The sequence below is a fragment of the Anolis sagrei genome, chromosome 4, assembly GCF_037176765.1.
Source record: "Anolis sagrei isolate rAnoSag1 chromosome 4, rAnoSag1.mat, whole genome shotgun sequence".
Taxonomy (NCBI): domain Eukaryota; kingdom Metazoa; phylum Chordata; class Lepidosauria; order Squamata; family Dactyloidae; genus Anolis; species Anolis sagrei.
Window position 1 is genome coordinate 125,646,194 of NC_090024.1, and position 21,124 is coordinate 125,667,317.

Below are 21,124 nucleotides of genomic sequence, written 5' to 3' on the forward strand. Positions count from 1 at the left end.
TAAAGAGTAAGAAGTAAAATAATGTAATGCAAAAATTGTGACAGAAATAAATAAAAAATAAGAAAATTCTGCAACATAAATATTAGGCAAAGAAAGTGTGCTTGAAAATATATTTATGAAAGGACAGAAGACAATGAAAGGTTTAGTAGGAGAATTATACAAAACAATGATAAAGGACGATGAATATGAAGTCAGAACATTACAAAATAAGTGGCAGAAGGAGGGGACATTCACAAAACAAACTATTAAGGAATTAAAGAAAGGGGTAAATAAAATCAAAATGGAAAAATATAAAGAATTAGAAAGGAAATTCATCTGGAAATGGTACAGGACACCAGCTCAATTAGCAAATATGGGAACAGGATTAAGTCCAATGTGTTGGCACTGTAAAGTAGAGAAAGGCTGGTATGCACATATGTGGTGGGACTGTTTAAATGCAAAAACTTTTTGGAATAAGATAACTAGAAAAAATGGGAAACTTTTCAAAACAACAATACAAGTCAATATGGAATTTATGTTAATGGCAATTACAGGGAACAAAAATATTGATGCGAGGAACCAAAACTTATTTAAAGCAATGATTTTAGCAGGAAAGGCGGTAATAGCCTTGGGGTGGAGAGATGAAAAAAATGGAATTTGGAAAATTGGAATAATTATTTATTTGAACAAGTCCAATCAGATATTATTGAATGTATAACCCAAGAAGATTCACAGGAGGACAAAACAGAAGAAATTAAAGAGAAATGGGCAACATATATGAAATGGGTAGAAGAAGGTGAAGCCAGCATAGAAATTGTACAAAGATTGCAAAAGTTGTGTGCGTGGTTAAAAATAAAGATGTAGAGAGAAATGTGGTGGGAGGGGTAGGAAAGGGTGGTGGGAGGAGGGGGGAGAAAAAAGAAAAGAAAATAATAATAATAATAAAAATGTAATATGAATAAACCTGTAAAGAATGTGAATAGATAATATAGAAATATGTTACTGTAATGTATTCCTACAATAGACAATAAAAATATTAAAATTTAAAAAATGCAACATAAATGTTTAAGATTCTTAAAGAAAAGCAAGAAAAACTCAAAAGTACCTGGGCTCAAGAGCAGCCTTTTTGCTTGTGGCTGTTCCTGTTCCCTGTGATGAAATGAAGTCATCATCGTATGAAGCAATACTCGCTGAAGGGCTCATGATGGGAAGTAAAGATCTCTGGGTTGGTGACTTTTGTCCTGACCATTCTTCAAATCCTATAGAAGAAACAGAAAGTGAAGACTCCATGCAATTTGTATTTGGGTATTTTTTTACTTATTTCAACAAAACCCATCTGTGGGTGTGTCTACCGAACAGGCTTATAGAAGAACGAAATGCTATTTATGTCCTCCACAAACACTAGTATCACCTTTCCTCCATGTCCCAGCATTATTTCCAATTTTAACTCTACATTTGGCCTTCCCACTGTTTTAATGATGTGTTGCATTTTTGATAATGTTGTGTATTTTATTGTCTATGTTTTTTAATTGCTTGTATTGATGTTTTATTGCTTTTGTTGTTGTGTTTGGGCTCGGCCCCATGTAAGCCGCACCGAGTCCCTTGGGGAGATGGTAGCGGGGTACAAATAGTTAATAATAATAATATTTACAGAAAATGGCTGGAATGTCATTTTTTCTCTCTCTCTTGCAATAAGATGACTCATAAATTTTATTTTCAAAGTAATACTGCTCAGATATGAAGAAATTTGAACACGTTAAGTGACTCCAAGGTAAAAGAGGAGAATCCAATATTACCAAGTGAGAAGGGAAATTTCCTATATATCACCAAACACCGATACCCACAAAACTAAACTATTGATTTATTATGCCCAAAAAGAACTATAGCTCAGTATTGCAATGAATACTTTTGGCAGTAAAGAGCAAAATACTAGAAATAGCAAAATGTTTTTCATTCCTTACCTTTTCCATACAGCTGATAAGATTTTGTGAAAATGTTGATGACACTATGTGGACTTCCTTTGGAAAGCTCCTCCCAAGGTCTCTGGGCACTCTTCAGCTGTGTGAAAATAGGTAAATACTTTTCTGCCTCTTTCTGAAATTCTTTTATGGGCTCATAGCCAGTTTTATCCACTGCACAGAATTCTTTTTCCTTTAGTATCTCAGTTGTCTTCAATGCTGGCTGTTCATGTTTTTCTCCTTCCTCCTCAGAGAGAGGGCCATCACTGAGTGGCCCTTCACTTATTGAGTCTACACTGCCAGCATGTCTAAGTGCCACTTTACTTTCAACACCAGGGGAGGATGTCTGTTTCTTGGACAGACTTCCTAGGATTCCTTCAGATCGGTAATTGCCTATGAGGTTGACACTGGCAGTATGAGGACTAATGGTCTCCGGAAGCTTTTTAAATTCACTAAGATTTCCCACTCCAGGAAGGTTGTCATCAAAAGTTGCATGAGAGACACAGGTACCCAACATCTTCTGAAGTCTGGCAGAAAAAACATCATCTTCTCTCACAGGGGGGCTGCTGGACTTTGCCCAATAGCCATCACTCTGGTCTCCTTGCAGTAAATCACACTCGGAATTCCACACTGCGCCATAGTTAATACCTGCCCCTGCTAATTTCTTGGCTTCATTTTCAATCCTATTTGATAGAGAGGCTGCTGTAGCTTTCAGGGCTTCAATACGGTCCAATTTGCTTTTATACTGATTAATTGTTGGCTGTACAGCAGATGGCACAAATGGCTGAGATCCCGAAGGTATAGAACCCACAGCAGTGCTATATCCTCTTTTAGTTGAGAAGACAGTATCAAAGTCCTTTTGAAAGAGACCCCGGTGATCCAGGGATAAGTGTGGAGAGAAGATATTTCCATTCAAGATAGCAGAAGACTGTGGGCAAGGAAGCTGGATTTTTGAACTCAACCTATCTGGCTGAATCCACAAAGGGTCCAACAATTTATTCCTAGAAATGTAAGGTTGAATCTTCATAAGTAAAGGAGAACAGAATCTGGGCAAGATTTCACAATTAATGGTAGCATACATGAATTTATTTGAATTCATTTGAATACTCTCTCCCATTTGCTCTGCTTATTAATGCATAAATGTCACACTTAAATAATAGTAGTAGTAGTAGTAGTAGTAGTAATAATAATAATAATAATAATAATAATGGGTTGTTGTAGGTTTTTTCGGGCTGTATGGCCGTGGTCTAGAGGCATTGTCTCCTGACGTTTCGTCTGCATCTATGGCAAGCACCCTCAGAGGTAGTGAGGTCTGTTGGAACTAGACAAAAGGGTTTATATATCTGTGATATGACCAGGGTGAGACAAAGGACTCTTGTCCGCTGGAGCTAGGTGTGAATGTTTCAACTGACCACCTTGATTAGCATACAGTGAGCTGCAAGACCAAGAACAAGCCATGAGAGTAAAGACAAAGATCCACCCAGAGGAAAAGTGTTCTTGCCATACATCAAGGGAACCACTGACCGCATAGGGAAGCTGATGAGGAAACACAACATACAAACTATCTACAGACCCACCAAGAAAATCCAACAAATGCTATATTCAGCAAAGGGCAAGAGGGATCCTCTCACTTCTGCAGGAGTCTACCGTGTACCATGCAGCTGTGGACAAGTCTACATAGGGACCACCAAACGCAGCGCCCAGACACGAATCAAGGAACATGAAAGGTACTGCAGACTACTTCAACTAGACAAATCAGCCATAGCAGAACACCTGATGAACCAACCTGGACACAGCATTTTATTTGAGAACACAGAAATGCTGGACCACTCTCACAACCACCATGTCAGACTACACAGAGAAGCCACTGAATTACCCAAACATGTGGACAATTTCAACAGAAAGGAGGAAACCATGAAAATGAACAAAATCTGGCTACCAGTATTAAAAAACCTCTAAAATCGCAACAGCACAACAACAGAGAGGAAGCAGGCAGGGACATGTAATTACCTCTCAACAAAAGTTTGCCCCGGGCACAGTCAAGCCGTTGTATGCTAATGAAGGTGGTCAGTTGAAACATTCACACCTAGCTCCAGCAGACAAGAGTCCTTTGTCTCACCCTGGTCATTCCACAGATATATAAACCCTTTTGCCTAGTTCCAACGGACCTCACTACCTCTGAGGATGCTTGCCATAGATGCAGGTGAAACGTCAGGAGAGAATGCCTCTAGACCATGGCCATATAGCCCGAAAAAACCTACAACAACCCAGTGATGCCGGCCATGAAAGCCTTCAACAATACAATAATAATAATGATAGCAGAGTGATTTTGTTTGCTGTGAACTCATCTTGTTGTGTTTCAAATAATAATAATTATAATAATAATAATAATAATAATAATAGCAATAATACATTTTATTTGTTACCCCCTCTCCTCATGGTGGGGAACATCGTTAAAATGCCTATATTTATTCCAGTCTAATGCACATCTCAATTTTTAAAATCCCGAAACCAAAAAAGCATTTGCTGGGGAATGTAATATGCAGCAGCAAAAGATGCACTCTTTGTGATATGCCCATTATAGTTGCTGCCTGCTTAGAATTCCTTCTTTAAAAAATGATTGTGTTACAACACCAAAGCTTTCAACAATGGAAAAGAAACCTTAGGGTTCATCTATGCTATAGAATGAATACACTTTAACTGCCTTGGTTCAATACTATGGGGTCATGGGGCTGTAATTTTACAAGGCCTTGAGCCTTCTCTACAAAAAAAATGTAGATGTCTCATCAAACTACAAATCCCAGGATTACATAGTATTGAGCTATGGCAATTAAATTACAGATGACATCCCTCAAATAGAAACTCCAGGTGCTCCTGAAGTAGCTTCCCCTATTGCTCTGGTTCAGCACTCCTGGCCCATCCCAAGAGCACCTGCCTGCCTCCCTGGCCTCCAGAGAGCCTCTGGAGCCACGCAGGCAGCAGCAGGCCAGGTTGGCAGCCCTTCCCCGCTGTGCCTCAGCCGCCACACTTCTGGGGTCTGTGGAGGCCAGGGAGGCAGGTCTTCCCTGCTATTCTTCAGGTTGCCACACTTTCGGGGTTCCTGGCCTCCCTGGATGTAAACATTTAATGCTTGATAGTTTTTATTAATATTTTCAAAAACCTGCAAAACAGCAAGTCTGCTAAAAGCGAACCACGAAGTAGTGAGGGAACACAGTTTTCAAATCTAAATTTTAAAGCAGTTTAAAATCCAACATATTTGCAGAGTCAGTCCCATCTAGCTGAAAAGTGACATCCTTGCTTTTTCACTGTGTTTTGCACATGGATACTTTGCTTTTCATGTCAGTATGATTACAAGATGCCTTGAAGATACAGAAATGTGACAAACTGGATTCCAGATTAATAAGGGGAGGGAGAAAATCTTGTTGTTATACAGGCTTTATTGGAACACAGCCTGTTAAAGTCACCTTTTTCCACAGAAAGTTCCTAATTTACTAAAGTCTTAAACACACCCTTGCTCTCTTACCTGAGAACAGGATAAGGAGGTTCAGAAAGAGACATATCGCTACTAGAAGATGCACTGGGAGGACGCTCTTGCACCTTGTTCTCTTTGTCAGATTCACCAGATGGTTGATAACCAGGTTTGGCCTGGAAAGTTAACAGCAGATTTAGAAAATGGAAGTACATTTTCAACATGGAATTTAAAAACACTGTATTTTAAAGGACAAAATCCCAAGTGACTCAGCCAACATAAGTTGTTTGTAACCAGATGTTTGTAACTAGGAGACTCCCTTTATAGACAACTAGCTGTCCCCTGCCACACGTTGTTGTGGCCCAGTCTGTTGCTCTGGAAAATAAAGTAATAAGAAAGTGTTGGTTTCTAATATATGTAATTTCTTTATACTTGTGGGTAAACAGTATTTCTTGCTGTTTCTTTGTCAGTGTTGATGTGGAGAGTGTCTGGTTTGCCCAATCTGGAACATGCAACATATCATTGTCCTTCTTTAAGGGTTCCTTTCAAATCTATGATCTGTGTGTGTGTGTGAATCATATCTATCTGTATCTATGGCTGGATGGCTCTTTGTCAGGAGGGCTTTGATTACATTTTCTTGCCCTGGTGAAGGGAGTTGGACTGGATGGCCTTCAGTATTTTCTGTTGGTCACGGGGGTTCTGTGTGGGAAGTTTGGCCCAATTCTCTCTTTGGTGGGGTTCAGAATGCTCTTTGACTGTAGGTGAACTATAAATCCCGGTAACTACAACTCTCAAATGTCAAGGTCTATTTCCCCCAAACTCCATCTGTGTTCACATGAGTATTCATGCCAGTTTGGTCCAGATCCATCATTGTTTGAGTCCACAGTGCTCTCTGGATGTCGATGAACTACAACTCCCAAACTCAAAGTCAATGCCCACCAAACCCTTCCAGAATTTTCTGTTGGTCATGGGAGTTCTGTGTGCCAAGTTTGGTTCAATTCCATCGTTGATGGAGTTCAGAATGCTCTTTGATTGTAGGTGAATTATAAATGCCAGCAACTACAACTCCCAAATGACAAAATCGTAGTTTTTGAGTGATGGTCACTCCTTGTGTTGTGAGACATTTTATTGCCAAATTTGATGTGATTTTGTTCATTGGTTCTTTTGTTTTTAAGGTACTCATTATGCACAGAGCATTTTTATATATATAGACTAGTACTACTGTCTACAGATTAGAGCCTGCCCAAATATTTTTAAAGGGAATCAGTATCTTGATTAGGTGTCATTCACGCTGGGGGGGGGGGGGGGGAGAATAATATTTGCTGTTCATTATAGGTAATTCTGTAAAAATCTTCCCAGAAAAGCTAACACAGAAAAAACTTTCCATTGATGAGGAAACACCCCAGACTCTCTTACCTCTCCCTCCTGTATAGAGGGTAGTGGCTGCTCCAGTAAGGCTTGTTCCAATTTAGAGTAAGTTTCTTGTAATTGCTTGTTGGCTAATTCAGGAGCTGGTGTGCTCTTTGTCTTGTTAGCCAAAGCTTCTCGCTGTTTCTTGTAAAGTTCCTGAAGTTTCTTATTCCTTTGTTCTGTCGCCTCTTTCTGTGCTTTCTTCTCTTCACTTTGCCTCTTTTTTCTTTCTTCCTGTTGTCTAACAATAAACTGTCGAACCTCATCTGTATCATAATGTCGTTTCTTAGACGTGATTTGGGGCTCATCATTAGCAGAAAGTTTGTCAGGTTTTCTTTTTGCTGGGCTGTGACTCCTGGTAACTGAAGAAGGTGCTAATTTCCGACTCTGGCTTTTTTCCTTCCTTTCCTGCTGAGACACAGAATCCAGTTGGAGGTCGTCAAGAATCCCACGGATTTCCACTGGCAAAAAATCCTTATTTACATGGTCTTCTCCAAGTTTTACATCCTGAGCAGCAGAATCTTTTTTCTTCAGGTTATTTTCCACTCTCGCTTTAGTCCGTGATCGTTCAGGACTTTTTGATAGCATTTTGACAGTAATATCCATACTGAAATCAGATTCTGTCTTTCCTATGTGGGGAGCTAGAAAAGGAAGGGAAGGAATAGAGACAAAAGTAACTTAATGTATTACAGGTACAATTTTCATGCCTGACATGAAGAATCTATTAGAATAACATTTCTTTTGTTGTAAACTGTGGAAGGCAATGCATGGACGACATGTATATCCCTGCAAAGTAATGGTCTCTTAATGACAATGTGCCACTATTTTTTAAAAATGCATGTTTATCATTTTTTTCCTGTTTTCAAGCAAAATTCAGCAGTGTGGTAGTAACAGGAGCTGGAAAGCATTTACACTGGAGATGCAACAAATCATATGAAAGAATATGAGAGCTAAAGATGCTACATTTTAATTGACCTTTTGGCATCATTAAACAGTTACAAAGATATGAGCACATCAAAAATAATGGATAAAATAAGAACAAAAATGAAAAAACTCTGGTTTTTGAAGGGCCAAGCAGGAAAGCCCCCTCACTAGAAACATTCAAAAAGAACCTTAAAACCTGGCTCTCCTGCTGCGCCTTTGGCGAGTAGATGTATAACACGATATTATTCAACGCTTCTGCCACTGGAGTATGCGCCCTCCAAATGGGAAGTTTAGTTTCACAACTCTGTTTGTTTTTACGAGCTCCCTGCAAATAACGTGCTCCTATTTTTATCTCATTAGAATCTTTTAATTGTTTTATCCTGTACATGTGGCCTGCCCACTGTTATTGTGACTGCGTTTATTGGAATATTTTCTTTCCTATGTAATTTTGATGATATTGTTTGTTGTTTATGGTTTTGGTTTTATTCTGCTGTAATTATGTTGTCCGGGCTTGGCTCCATGTAAGCCGCTCCGAGTCCCCACTGGGGAGATGGTGGCGGGGTATAAATAAAGATGATGATGATGATGATGATGATTATCTGCAGAAAATACAGTCTACCAGACCCCATTCTATTTTTGAACTAAATTTTAACTTTAGAAATTACAACTTGTTGTGCAACATTTTCAACTTACCCAGTTGACATGCTTACTAATTCCTTATGTAAAAAAACAACTAATCCTAAAAGTTTGTTTCATGATAGAAATAACTTGGGATATTTTAAAGATCTAACAGACTAACAATAACTAACAAGTACAGAACGATAGTTTCCAATCAATCTTGTATACTGCCTGATGAAGCAATCTGAAGATGCAGATCCAGAAGCATGCTGAGATTTTAAAGCCATTTGTTTTAATAACAATATTACACTAATATGCATTTTGAAAAAACAGAAAGTTATTATTATTTATTATTATTAACTTTATTTATACCCCACAAAATCTCCCGAAGGACCCGATGCACCTTACAAAGGCCAAGGCCACCAACAACAACAACATACAATACACAGTCAAAACTCATAAGCAAATAATAAAATATCAAGCAACAATAAAACAGTAAAACAATAACACCGTGACGCAATTAAAAACCTAGAGGCCCGGCCAAATGTAATGGACAAAATTTAAAAGTGCGGAGCCTGACAGGTAATATGTAGAGGTATTTGGAGGTAGGTGCAATGTGCAGATAATCCTGAAAGTGCATTTGGGACTTATTGCTAGTAGTTTCCTAATCTGGAAGTTAGTATATTTTCTCGCTTATTTGCTCAAGTGTAGCCAACATTCTGCCACACTATTGATTACCACATCCACTACTGTATGTACACATGTACAAGCTGACCTCGTGTCTAAGTCAAGAAAATGTTTTAGGCCAAAATTATGGATTTTGATATAACCCCTAGATAAGTTGAGGGTTATTCCACAGAGAGGTGAAATAATAAATATCACCTCAGGGGGGCAGCTGCCCTTTAATGCTACTGCCATTTCACCATGGCAGACAGAGAATAATAATAATAATTATTATTATTATTATTATTATTATTATTATGATTATTATTAATGATACCCCACTTTTTCTCTTCACAAAAGAGACTCAAAGCGGAGTAGAAGAGGTCAGTGCTTCTGTTGGGTTTTCCCAGGGCTGACAAAGCTCATGATTTTTGTCACTCTACTCAGAGAAAGGGACGGTTCCTTTTTTGATAAGAATTAAGGTGTTGTAATTACAGTAGCAAGGGGATAAGTCAATCCAAGGTTTTCTGTGGGGTTTTTGCCTAAGAGTTCTAACTTATACATAAATATATGGAGCCCCCGGTGGCACAGTGGGTTAAAGCATTGAGCTGCTGAATTTGTTGACTGAAAGGTCGCAGGTTCGAATCCGGGGAGCGCGGTGAGCTTCCGCTATCAGCCCCAGGTTCTGCCAACCTAGCAGTTTGAAAACATGCAAATGTGAGTAGATCAATAGGTACTGTTCTGGCAGGAAGGCAACAGCATTCCATGCAGTCATGCCGGCAAAATGACTCTGGAGGTGTCTACAGACAACACCAGCTCTTTGGCTTAGAAATGGAGATGAACACCAACCCCCTGAGTTGGACATGAAGGGACTTAATGTCAGGGGAAAACCTTTACCTTACCTTTACCTACATGAGTATATAGGGCCATGATGGCGAACCTATGACACGTGTGTCAGCACTGACACGCATAGCCATTTTCGATGACACACGGTCGCATGCAGCCGCATACAGAAAAGATGGGGCCGCATCCCAAGAAGGACATTTCATCCTCGGTTCCTACACCAGCATTTTTCTATAATGCCGAGATATATGGCATTATAGAAAAACCAGGTAAGTTAAATTAGTTTTTATTAAATACAGTTATATATTACAATAATATATTTTTGTTATTAAACTATAAATATCATGAAATTATGTTTTTTTCTCAAAGTGACACCCCACCCGAGTTATGCTCATTTTTTTGGCAAGTATTGACACACCAAGCTCAAAAGATTGCCCATCATTGATATAGGGTATGGATTTTGACATGATCAACAGATAACATGATGGCCATTCTGCAGTAAGTGGAAAGTACCAATGTCTCCTCGGGTAGACAACTCCCCCCCCCCATCCTCAATTTCCCCGTCAAGGCATTTAAAAAGGCCAGAAGCACCATGGCCCGGGGGGAGGGGGGGTACTGGTACTTCTTTTTAAGTTATCATAGGATGGATTCTTTCCTTTTAAACTTGGAAATTTCCCCAAATTAATAAATTGCAGGAAAATAAAGAAGCCATTTTTATATCATAAGATCTAAACAGCATTCTAAACAACATTTAAATAGAAACAGTGTGTTCCTACATAGTTTGGTTTACCAGATTTCGTGGATCTATCTTTCCCCATTTTGTCATTAGATGACAGCTGCTTGTGAGGCTGTTCTATTTTTGGAACTGGACCCAATATCTTCTTCGCCAATCTCTGCCCATCCCGCCAGGAGGATGTACTTATTGTATTAGCGCCACCTAAACAAATAACCAACAAATATATGTTGTGAAATGCTGGTTGAAAAGGCCATTAATAATGTGAAGTTTCACTTATGTAAACTTTCAGGAGACAATGGTGTGTTAGACAACACCCAGGGTGAAATGGCATTTCAAATAGAGTTGGCCATATTATCAAGCCTCAAGTGGTAGATACAACAACTGCATCATCTGTTCCTCCAAAATCATGCCCTTCCAAGCATGACATTTCTTTTGAATCAGTGCTGGCAATACTTACTTTCAATGCCACTTAATGTTGGAGGGGACTTTCTTGTTCTTCTGCTTTCTCTCAATGAGTTTCAAACCCCACCACTAGGTTTGTCTAGGGCTCTTTCTACACTGCCACATAAAAGCCAGATTATCTGCTTTTAACTGGATTATATGGCAGTGTAGTCTCATATAATCCAAATATAATCCAATGGTATGGTTGCTGATGACACGATAAATAAATAAATAAATATAATCCAAAGCAGATAGTGTGGATTATTTAATTTGATAATCTGGATGTAGAAGGGTCCTAGAGTAAGCTGCTAGAAAACAGCGTGTCAGACACTTTTTCTCCCCACTGGTAAAGTGGTAAGTTCTGAAATGCAGCCACGCATCGGACCAGTCCTTATGATAAGATCTGCAAGTAGAGTCAAAATGCAGGTGGCTTGTCTACAAAATAGATTTAACTGTTTTCATCTCCACCAGCTAAAATAAAACTGACAAATCTTAACTGCCTATTCCAGACCAAGCTACACCAAAATTATATTGCAATGAAACAGCTTTTTCTCAGTTACATCAATTGATGGCAACGATACAAATTTGATGGGAAAATCCATCTTCTTTCTGATGATTGTAAGGACTGCAGCAAAGTTCAGAGGGAACACGGGGAATGTGAAGGGTGTAGAGTATGATACTATCAAACTCTTAACCAGAGTCCTATCATTCTAACCTTATGAGACCTGATTCCTCTATCAGATTACTTCCATCTGTAAACGAGTCTTATATTCTCAACAGCAATAGGTTTTTAAGATCTATAGAGACACCTCAGCAAGCGACAGTCCAAAAGTGGCAGGCTCAAATCCAGAACCTCAACCAATGGCTGATACCAAATGAGAGACTCCCCCCTGGACACACAGAAGACTGGGCAACTTGGAAGGCGCTGAACAGACTGCGCTCTGGCACCACAAGATGCAGAGCCAACCTCAAGAAATGGGGCTACAGAGTGGAATCCACGACATGCGAGTGTGGAGAGGAGCAAACCACTGATCGCATGCTGCAATGCAACCTGAGCCCTGCCACATGCACCTTCTTGCAGCAACACGAGAAGCACTCCAAGTGGCCAGCTACTGGTCAAAGGACATTTAATCAACTACCAAACTCACAAATTTTATATTTTATCTGTTTGTTTGCTTTGTTTCTGTTAGAAATGTAATATAATTGACTCGTTGCCCTGACACGACAAATAAATAACAGCAATGGAAGATATTGTACTTTGTCAGAATGTATGTGAGTGTTTTGATTAAGTGTATTGTAGTTTTCAAAGTTAGTGTTTGCGTGCTTAGAAATGTGATGCTATATAATGCTATGTGCCGAGTTGTAATTCCTGTGTGGAAAGGGGTAACTTGAAGGAGGAACGGCATTCCTAGAGTCGTAAATCTTAGTATGGAGAGCTATGTACACTGTGGAGTGTCTTACGTCATCACGTCACTATGGAATGTAAGGAGGTGCCTAAATATAGATAACAACGTGTTGAAGAACCATGTAGCTGCCGCGAGAGATGGAAGCAAGCCTTTGTTCTGCTTAGCTTCTAGTGTAAATATTTTTTTATTTGTGTTTAATAAATTAGCTTTTAGACAAGAAGATGTGTTTCAGTGCATTGCTGTACTGAGATCATTACAATGACATACTTCACTACTTTTTATCTGGTAGTCTAATGCTTCACTGGTTGTGTTTTGTTTCTTTTTATTGCTTTTAATATATTTTATTGTGGTTTTGTTAAGTAAGTTGTGAGAAATTTTACCAAACGCATGGCAAATAAATAAGCGAGTAGAGCTATTATCTTGCCCTTAATCTTGAGGATAAGGATATGTTATTGGTATGAGAAAAATAATAATGTGAACATTATTTCAAGAGCACAGGCCAACATTTGCATGTAAATGTAAACATCGTATGCACCTTGTTTAGAATCAGGATTTTGATGTTGATTCACTTTCTGAATTTTGCGTACTGGCTTGGTTGTTTTTCTCTCCTTGCTTTTTTCAACAGGAGTCTCTTTTACAGCCACATCTTCTTCTGAAAAAAAGATGAGAGAGAAACTAGTAACACAACCAGATTAATACACAAGGCCTTGGTTTAACATCTGTGCTATCGTAAATCTATCATTAGTTAATTCCTGGTAGACCAGACTATAATCTCTCGTCTATCAGAATTTTGCTTTCAAAATAAAATTAACTGTTATGAGATGTGAATTATTAAAACTACCATTTTTTTTCTTTTTAAAAATGTATGGGGAAGCTGAAAACAGAACTCCGATGAAAAGTAGCTATCCCACAGGAATTTAAAGTCTGTCCATTGCTTAGAAAAGGTAATATTCATGTGACCAATAACTTTGCCTTAGTGCCATGGAACGATGTCTTTTCTTTAGTTCTATCACTCAGTTTGAGATTGGACACATGCTGAAAAACTTATGAATGCAGATAGATAGAGGAAATAATTAGGAAAGCATGTTCATAAGTTCACCAATGGCATGTTTAAATTAGATAGCAATCTAACTTTTCAGATCCCTGTAAATCGAGTGTGGTCTGGATGCCTCCTTAAATATCTGGGCTCACTTTAGGCCAAATGTTTGAAAAGAGGAAGCAATACTGCAGGCCCCTCCTCACAAAAACAGCAAAAGCAAAATGAGAAATTGGTCTTACCAAGAAGGATCATTCTAGGATGGTACGGCTGGATTATTACAATAGCCCATACACATTTTGATGCCTCAAATGTTAGCCCTGGTTCTGGGAATATATGAGATGCTGATTTCAAAAATGGTACCACTTTTTTCCCTATTGGCTCTGGTTTTTCAGATACAGAACATATGCAATCTGCCAGTTGCAATCTGCTTGCCACAGAAAACCATGATAGCCATATCTAAGAAACTAGAGCTGATGTGGTCAATCCAATACAAGTTTTGTTAAGTAAGTTAATTAGTTAATGAGCAGAAGACATTTCCATCTTGTCTTTACTAACAATATCATATAGTATATTGTATATACATATAATATTTATAATATTATAATGTAATATAATACTAGTAATAATAATACAATATTATAATTATAACTATATATTTACATTACATGTTATATTACTAATAATATTACAATATAATGGTATAGTGCAATATAGTAATATATAATACTGATATTGTACTATACTAATAATATAATATACTGTATGAAAATATATATTGTAAGCCGCTCTGAGTCCCCTTCGGGGTGAGAAGGGCAGCATATGAATGCCGTAAATAAATAAATAAATAATTTTCTGAAACAGCACCCCCCCCCCCAAAAAAATGAACTATACACAGGCACATTAAAACACTTTTATTACATTATGGCTATAATCCTATTATACACTATGTTGGTGTAACAGTATATTTTTTCTGGGATGCACAAGAAAGCACAGAAAGCCATCTCCATCAGGATTCAGGCAGAAAGCTACCAGCTCCTGGGCAACCTGCCATATATACCCGAGTGTAAGCCGACACAAATATAAGCCGAGGTACCTAATTTTCCCACAAAAAAATGGAAAACGGGTTGACTCGAGTATAAGCCGAGGGTGGAAAATGCAGCAGCTACTGGTAAATTTCAAAATAAAAATAGATACCAATACAACCACATTAATTTAGGCATCAGTAGGTTGAATGATTTTGAATATTTACATAAAACTGTAATTTAAGAGAAGACTGTCTAACTTTGATTAAAGCAGTATTCTGACCTTCTTAAATGTGAATGTGCTTAGGTATCCTTCCAAATATAATAAATAGAATAAAATAATAAGTGTAATAAAATAATAATATTAGAGTAAAATAATGGAAATGTAATAATAACAATAATAGAATGAAATAATAAATGTAATAATAATAGAGAAAAATAATAAATGTAATAATAATAACAGAGTAAAGCAATAAATAACCCTGACTCGAGTATAAGCCGAGGGGAACTTGTTTAGCCTAAAAAAGGGCTGAAAAACTAGGCTTATACTAAAATATATAAGTATTTCCTCAGTGCCTGCCTTGCAGGTAATTCCTCAAAAATTTGGGGAGAAAGGCTGCCTTGAAACATCACAAGTGTAGACATTTCTGAGAATTGCAGGTTGTGCAGTTGAAAAGGTATATCAGATACTCTGATGTCTCTTGCAGTCCTTTGAAAGGAACCCTAGAAAAGAAGATGTGGGTGGGAAGATATACGCCAAAAAGCCAACTGGCAAAAATGAAAGGTTGCTTACCTGTAACCGTAGTTTCCCTAGTGGTATGCTGTGAATCCGCACTAATGGTATCTCTCTGCGCATGCGCAGCTTAGCTCGGAATTCTACAGTTAAAAATTCAAAAGGACGGCGGTTGGCCCCGCGCACACTCCCCATGGCACTATAAATAGCCCGCGGAAGGCTAACCGCCTCAGTTCTCTTCGGCCGCAGAAACTGCTCAAAGAGGAGGCATGACAAACTGCGGGGAGGATGGGCGGGGCCGTGCGGATTCACAGCATACCACTAGGGAAACTACGGTTACAGGTAAGCAACCTTTCATTTTCCCTGCGTGGCTATGCTGTGAATGCGCACTAATGGTAGTAGACTAGCAAGCTACTCACCGTGGCCGGTGGGCGTCATGCCACCGCAGAAAAAAGCACAGCTCGACCGAAGGAAGCATCCTTCTTCGATGTCAAGTCTAGCTTGTAATGTGTCACAAAAGTCATCGGTGTAGACCACGTGGCTGCACGACAGATTGCTTCCAATGGTACACCCTTCATAAATGCCGCAGATGCGGATTGTGCCCTCGTCGAATGGCCTCTGACCCCAAGCGGGAGTTCCCGTCCCGATCTCTGATATGCCAACTTGATAACTGATACAAGCCAAGCCGACAAACGTTGTGAGGATACGGGAAGACCCAATGAGTCTTGACGATATTTTATGAACAGTCTCGGAGTTTTCCTTATGTCCTTAGTCCGTTCAAGGTAAAATGCAATGGCTCTACGTACATCTAGCAGATGGAGCCTTTGCTCTAGTGGTGTGGAAGGCTCCTGGAAGAAGGCTGGTAGCACGAGTTCCTGAGACATGTGGAAGTTAGATGTCACCTTGGGCAGGAACGAGATGTCTGTGCGGAGAACCACCTTATCTTTATGGATACGGAGATAAGGTGGGTCCACCCGTAGTGCACACAGTTCGCTAACTCGCCTTGCTGACGTGATGGCAACCAGGAAGGAGACTTTCCAGGTCAAGTACGACATCTGGCACGTAGCCAATGGTTCATAAGGAGGGCCCTGAAGAGACTCCAGCACTAATTCCAAACACCACGACGGGGCGACAGGGTTAACTGCTGGCCTCATGTTCCCCATCCCCTTCAGGAAAAGCTTGACATAATAGTCTGAAAAAAGAGATGGTAGGCCCTGCTTCCTCCTATGCCACGACAACGCGGCCAGGTAGCACTTTACTGATGACAAAGTATATCCTGAGTCCATTAGAGTACCAAGGAACTCCAATACCTCTGTAACTGGCGCTGTAACTGGATCTTTCCCTCGCGATTTCAAAAATTCTAGGAAGCGCTTCACCTTGTATGTATAAGAGCGCCTGGTGGATGGTTTATGAGCTGCATCCAAAATTTCTCTAACTTTCTCAGACAGCTTGTCGGCTAAACCCTGAGTAGTATCCTCCAAGCTGTCAGTTTCAATGTGTGGACATCGGGGTAGAGCACTTCCCCGTCCTGTGTTGTCAGGAGGTCCGCTCTGGTCGGTAGGCGTCTGTACACTCCCTGTGACATCTCTAGAAGAGCCGCAAACCATGGTTGCCGAGGCCACCACGGCGCGATCAGAATGCAGTTGCTCTTGTCTCTTCGTAGCTTCGTGATTACCTTGAGTAACAGGGGGAACGGGGGAAATGCATATAGGTAATCCCCTGTCCACCCCAGAAGAAAGGCGTCCCCCAGACATCCCTGATTGTAATTTGGACGCCTGCGTGCACAATATTGGGGACACTTCGCGTTCTCCTTGGATGCGAAGAGATCTACTGTTGGTGTTCCCCATGCATCGAAGACTAGATCCAGTTCCTCCCGATTGAGGGACCATTCGTGGGTTGATAGAGGGGACCTGCTGAGCACATCTGCTAGTACATTCTCCTCCCCTGGCAGGTGAACCGCCACTAGGTGGATGCCCCTGGCTACACACCACTCCCAAATGTGCAATGTCCGATCCAACAGTGGTTGTGACCTGGTACCCCCCTGCTTGTTTATATAATACATAGTTGTGGTGTTGTCTGTTACCACCTGCACCACCTGACCCAACATTGCTTGCTCGAAAGACTTTAGGGCCTTCTCCACTGCCATAAGCTCTAGCACATTGATATGGTGCAGGGCTTCTTTGGGGGACCATACACCTTGGGCTGTAAGTCCCTCGAAATGCGCCCCCCAACCATGCATGGAGGAATCCGTGGTAATGACCCTGGATGGTTCGGGGAGTTGAAAGGGGTGGCCTGCCAAAACATTTGAAGGGTCTGTCCACCAACTGAGGGATTGCTTTACCATAGAAGGCATGTCCAATTTTGTATAAGGCTTGTCTACCCCAACTCTGTGGGCCGACAAAAACCAAGCCTGCAGTGGCCTGAGACGAAGCCTGGCATACGGCGTGACGGTAGTCATCGAGGCCATATGGCCGAGCAGCGTCTGCACTTCCTTCACCGACACACGGGTCGCCCGAATGACTTGTACTATTAGGGATTGTAGAGCCGCAAAGCGGTCCTCCGGCAAAAAGGCCCGTTGGCGCTGTGAATCCAGCACTGCTCCGATGAACTGGATTCTGCGACTCGGCAACAGGTGTGATTTCTCTGCATTGACAACCAGACCTAGGGACTGGAGAAGAGAGAGTGTGGTCTTGATGTGCATTCTCAGTCCCTCGTAAGTATTACCCACCAACAGCCAGTCGTCTATGTATGGGTAAATAGTCACACCCTGAGTTCGAAGGTAGGCTGCAATAACAGCCATACACTTCGTAAAAACCCTAGGGGCCGTTGTCAAGCCGAAAGGAAGAACATTAAAGCAGAAAGCCCGCTTGCCAACCATAAAGGAAAGGTATTTCCTGTGGTGTTCTGCCATTGATATGTGGAAATAAGCATCTTTTAAATCAATGGTAGCGAACCAGGCATTTTTATTAAGCAGTGGTAGAATCAATGACAAAGACACCATGCGAAACCTTTGCGAAAAAATAAACTTGTTAACTTCCCTTAAATCAAGAATAGGCCGCAGGCCCCCTCCCCTCTTTTTAATCAAAAAATACCTAGAGAAAAAACAACTTGGAATATCACTAGGGTCAAGCGGGGATATGGCCCCTTTCTCCAACAACTTAGAAACTTCCTCCAGCAAGGGAGGAGACTCCGGGGTGGACTTTAAATTGCCCAACGGGGGCAAGGTTACAAACTCCATTGCATAGCCCTCACTAATAACACGAAGAACCCACTTATCAGTAGTTATTGAACTCCAAACGTGACTAAACGGCCTTAGCCTGTCAAAAAACATAACTGGTTGTGGCGGGGCCGTGAATAACGGAACTCCTGACCTAGACAAAAGTGAGTTCCCTTGAAGCCCAATTACAGAGGGAACATCAAAGACGACGCTTCTGATTGCCTCCGGTTCTAGCCTTGCTGTTATAAGGCTGATATCTAGCCTTGGCATTGTAGTTCTGCCTCCTATTGGGTTGGAATTTACTGTTTGAAGTCTTAAACCCAGTACTATTTTTATAACCATCAAAGTAACCTTTACGATAAGTGCCTGTTGGCTGTTGCCAACGCTGCCTCTGCTGAAATCCAGGCTGCCATGGATTATCATATTTGGCTGCCTGTAGAACCTCCCTGGAATGTTTTATCCTCTCGTCTGTTGAGGGGTCAAATAGGCCCTCCTCTGTCATTGGGAGGTCCTCGGCCAAGGAACAGCTGTCCTCAGATAACGAGGAGGCCCGGAGCCAGGCATGACGTCGTATAGCCGTTGCAGTAGCTAACAATTTGCCGGCTGATTCCGCCATATGTGGCGGTCTTCTTTGGGAGGGAGGAGGGCGCGCTCGTAAAGAGCCGCTTTCAGTCTAATCTCCCTATTTTTACGGGTCTGGGGAGTAAATGCCTGGCAAATGACACAGCTTTGCGCCAGATGCCCCTCACCCAGGCACGCAATGCATAAAGTATGAGCATCATTATCCGGGATATTCGAAGGACAGGCGGTACACCGCTTGAAGCCCTTCGTTTGAGACATCTTTTTCAGAACTTCCGGACCAAAGCTTCAATAGAAGCGGAAAAAATTTTCTTTTCAAAACCGAGCTGTTTGCGTCTAGCGCGGATGAAGAGAACTGAGGCGGTTAGCCTTCCGCGGGCTATTTATAGTGCCATGGGGAGTGTGCGCGGGGCCAACCGCCGTCCTTTTGAATTTTTAACTGTAGAATTCCGAGCTAAGCTGCGCATGCGCAGAGAGATACCATTAGTGCGCATTCACAGCATAGCCACGCAGGGAAACTTAAGTCTCCACTAGTAACCCATGCAACAATGGGAAGGCAACATCCATAGGTTTCACCAGAGTTCATAAAGAATCCTTCTGGTAGCATCTGAATCCTTATAAGACACATGAAATGATGATCACATTCAATAGAAAGCAAATGAAATAGTAATAATCTCTTTATCCAGGTCCCTGAGATGTATGTTCCCAATGCTTGTACATCAGAACATACATAAAAAGACTGCTAAAAAACAGAAAAGAGTGACAGCTGAACTAAAAGATACTTCCTCTGCACCAGCCTGGGAAACAGAACTGTAAATTATGAACTGTTAAATAATTACAAGTCAAATAATAAATACATAAATAATATTAAACGTATGATCACTTTGTGATTTGCATGCAAATTTTTGAAAGATCAGCCTAGTACTCACCTGTCAACTGGAGTTCTAAGTCTCGACATAACTCTCTACTGAGATTGAGAAATTCCTCTTCACGCCATATTTTTCCATCAGGAGTACGAATCTTGGCTTCAGATGGATTGAAACCTAACAGTAATATAATTGTATTTAGAAACGTTTACTTCAATTAGTTAACATAGGTAGTCAGTACATTACTACTATTTTTATTATTAACTTTATTAATAATATTAATAATTAATAATTAATAATAATATTAATAATTCTCTCCATGGGGACTCAAGGCAGCTCACAATCCCACACTTAGTCAAGTTTATGTGAACAAAATCTGTTTTAGGCATTTAATATATTTCTAACTTAAAGAAATTCAGGTCCCAAATCTGTGCATATGAGGTAGATGTACGAGGGGTATTTTTTAAGTAATGTCCGTTTTGTTGTAGACACTAGTAGTTCGCGCGCATACCGCAACGAGTGCTTGCGTCATGTACCGGCATGCCTCGGGAACAACTGTGCTCAGTTTCCGCTCTGTAGCTAACCTGTACGGTTCTGTTCTGTGCTTTAAAAATGTTTAAGACTATCAACTCATCCGCCGCATGTGAGTTTTGCTCAGTGATACGGTTTTTGTCAGCAAGGAACCTGCCTGCTGCAGAAATTCATCGACAGATTTGTGAAGTGTACGGTGATACTGCTATGAGTGAAAATAAAGTGCGTAAGTGGGTACGACAATTCAAAGATGGCCGTGACAACGTCCATGATGAGGACAGCTCCGTTCGCCCTTCTTTGATTACAGACGATTTGGTGGCTTCAGTTGAAGCGAGGATTTATGAAGAGGGTATTTTAAAATTGGTTCAGAGGTATGATAAGTGTTTGAACAAACTTGGCAACTATGTCGAAAAATAGAGTGAAGTATGTACTTTCTGAAAATAAATTTACTTTTTTGAAATAAACTTTCGTTGTGTACTTATGTTCCAACGGACCTTACTTTAAAAATACCCCTCGTATCGTGATACAGAATTGTGTACCAGAAGACTATGGGAGTGAGATTATAAAAAACCCTAAATGACAGAAAGGGTAAATATAGAGTAGGTTCAGAATTCATTCTGATCAATGCCTACAGAAATGCTGAAATTAAATCCATGCATTATGTATGTGCTGCCCACATGATGACAGACA

The 21,124-nt window shown here is 40.5% G+C and overlaps 1 protein-coding gene across 7 annotated transcripts in view; it reads right to left on the reverse strand.

Moving 5' to 3' along the window:
• CEP350 (centrosomal protein 350) overlaps window positions 1–21,124 on the reverse strand; it is a 104,190-nt gene that overhangs the window by 57,494 nt on the left and 25,572 nt on the right. For all 7 annotated transcript variants that reach the window (XM_067467638.1, XM_067467639.1, XM_060774454.2 and 4 more), the window contains 7 exons: window positions 19,967–20,080; window positions 12,983–13,099; window positions 10,655–10,801; window positions 6,823–7,457; window positions 5,461–5,582; window positions 1,941–2,938; window positions 1,085–1,238 (listed from right to left, as the gene is read on the reverse strand). In XM_067467638.1, the coding sequence (XP_067323739.1) occupies window positions 1,085–1,238; window positions 1,941–2,938; window positions 5,461–5,582; window positions 6,823–7,457; window positions 10,655–10,801; window positions 12,983–13,099; window positions 19,967–20,080 (2,287 nt within the window). The remainder of the gene's footprint in view (window positions 1–1,084; window positions 1,239–1,940; window positions 2,939–5,460; window positions 5,583–6,822; window positions 7,458–10,654; window positions 10,802–12,982; window positions 13,100–19,966; window positions 20,081–21,124) is intronic.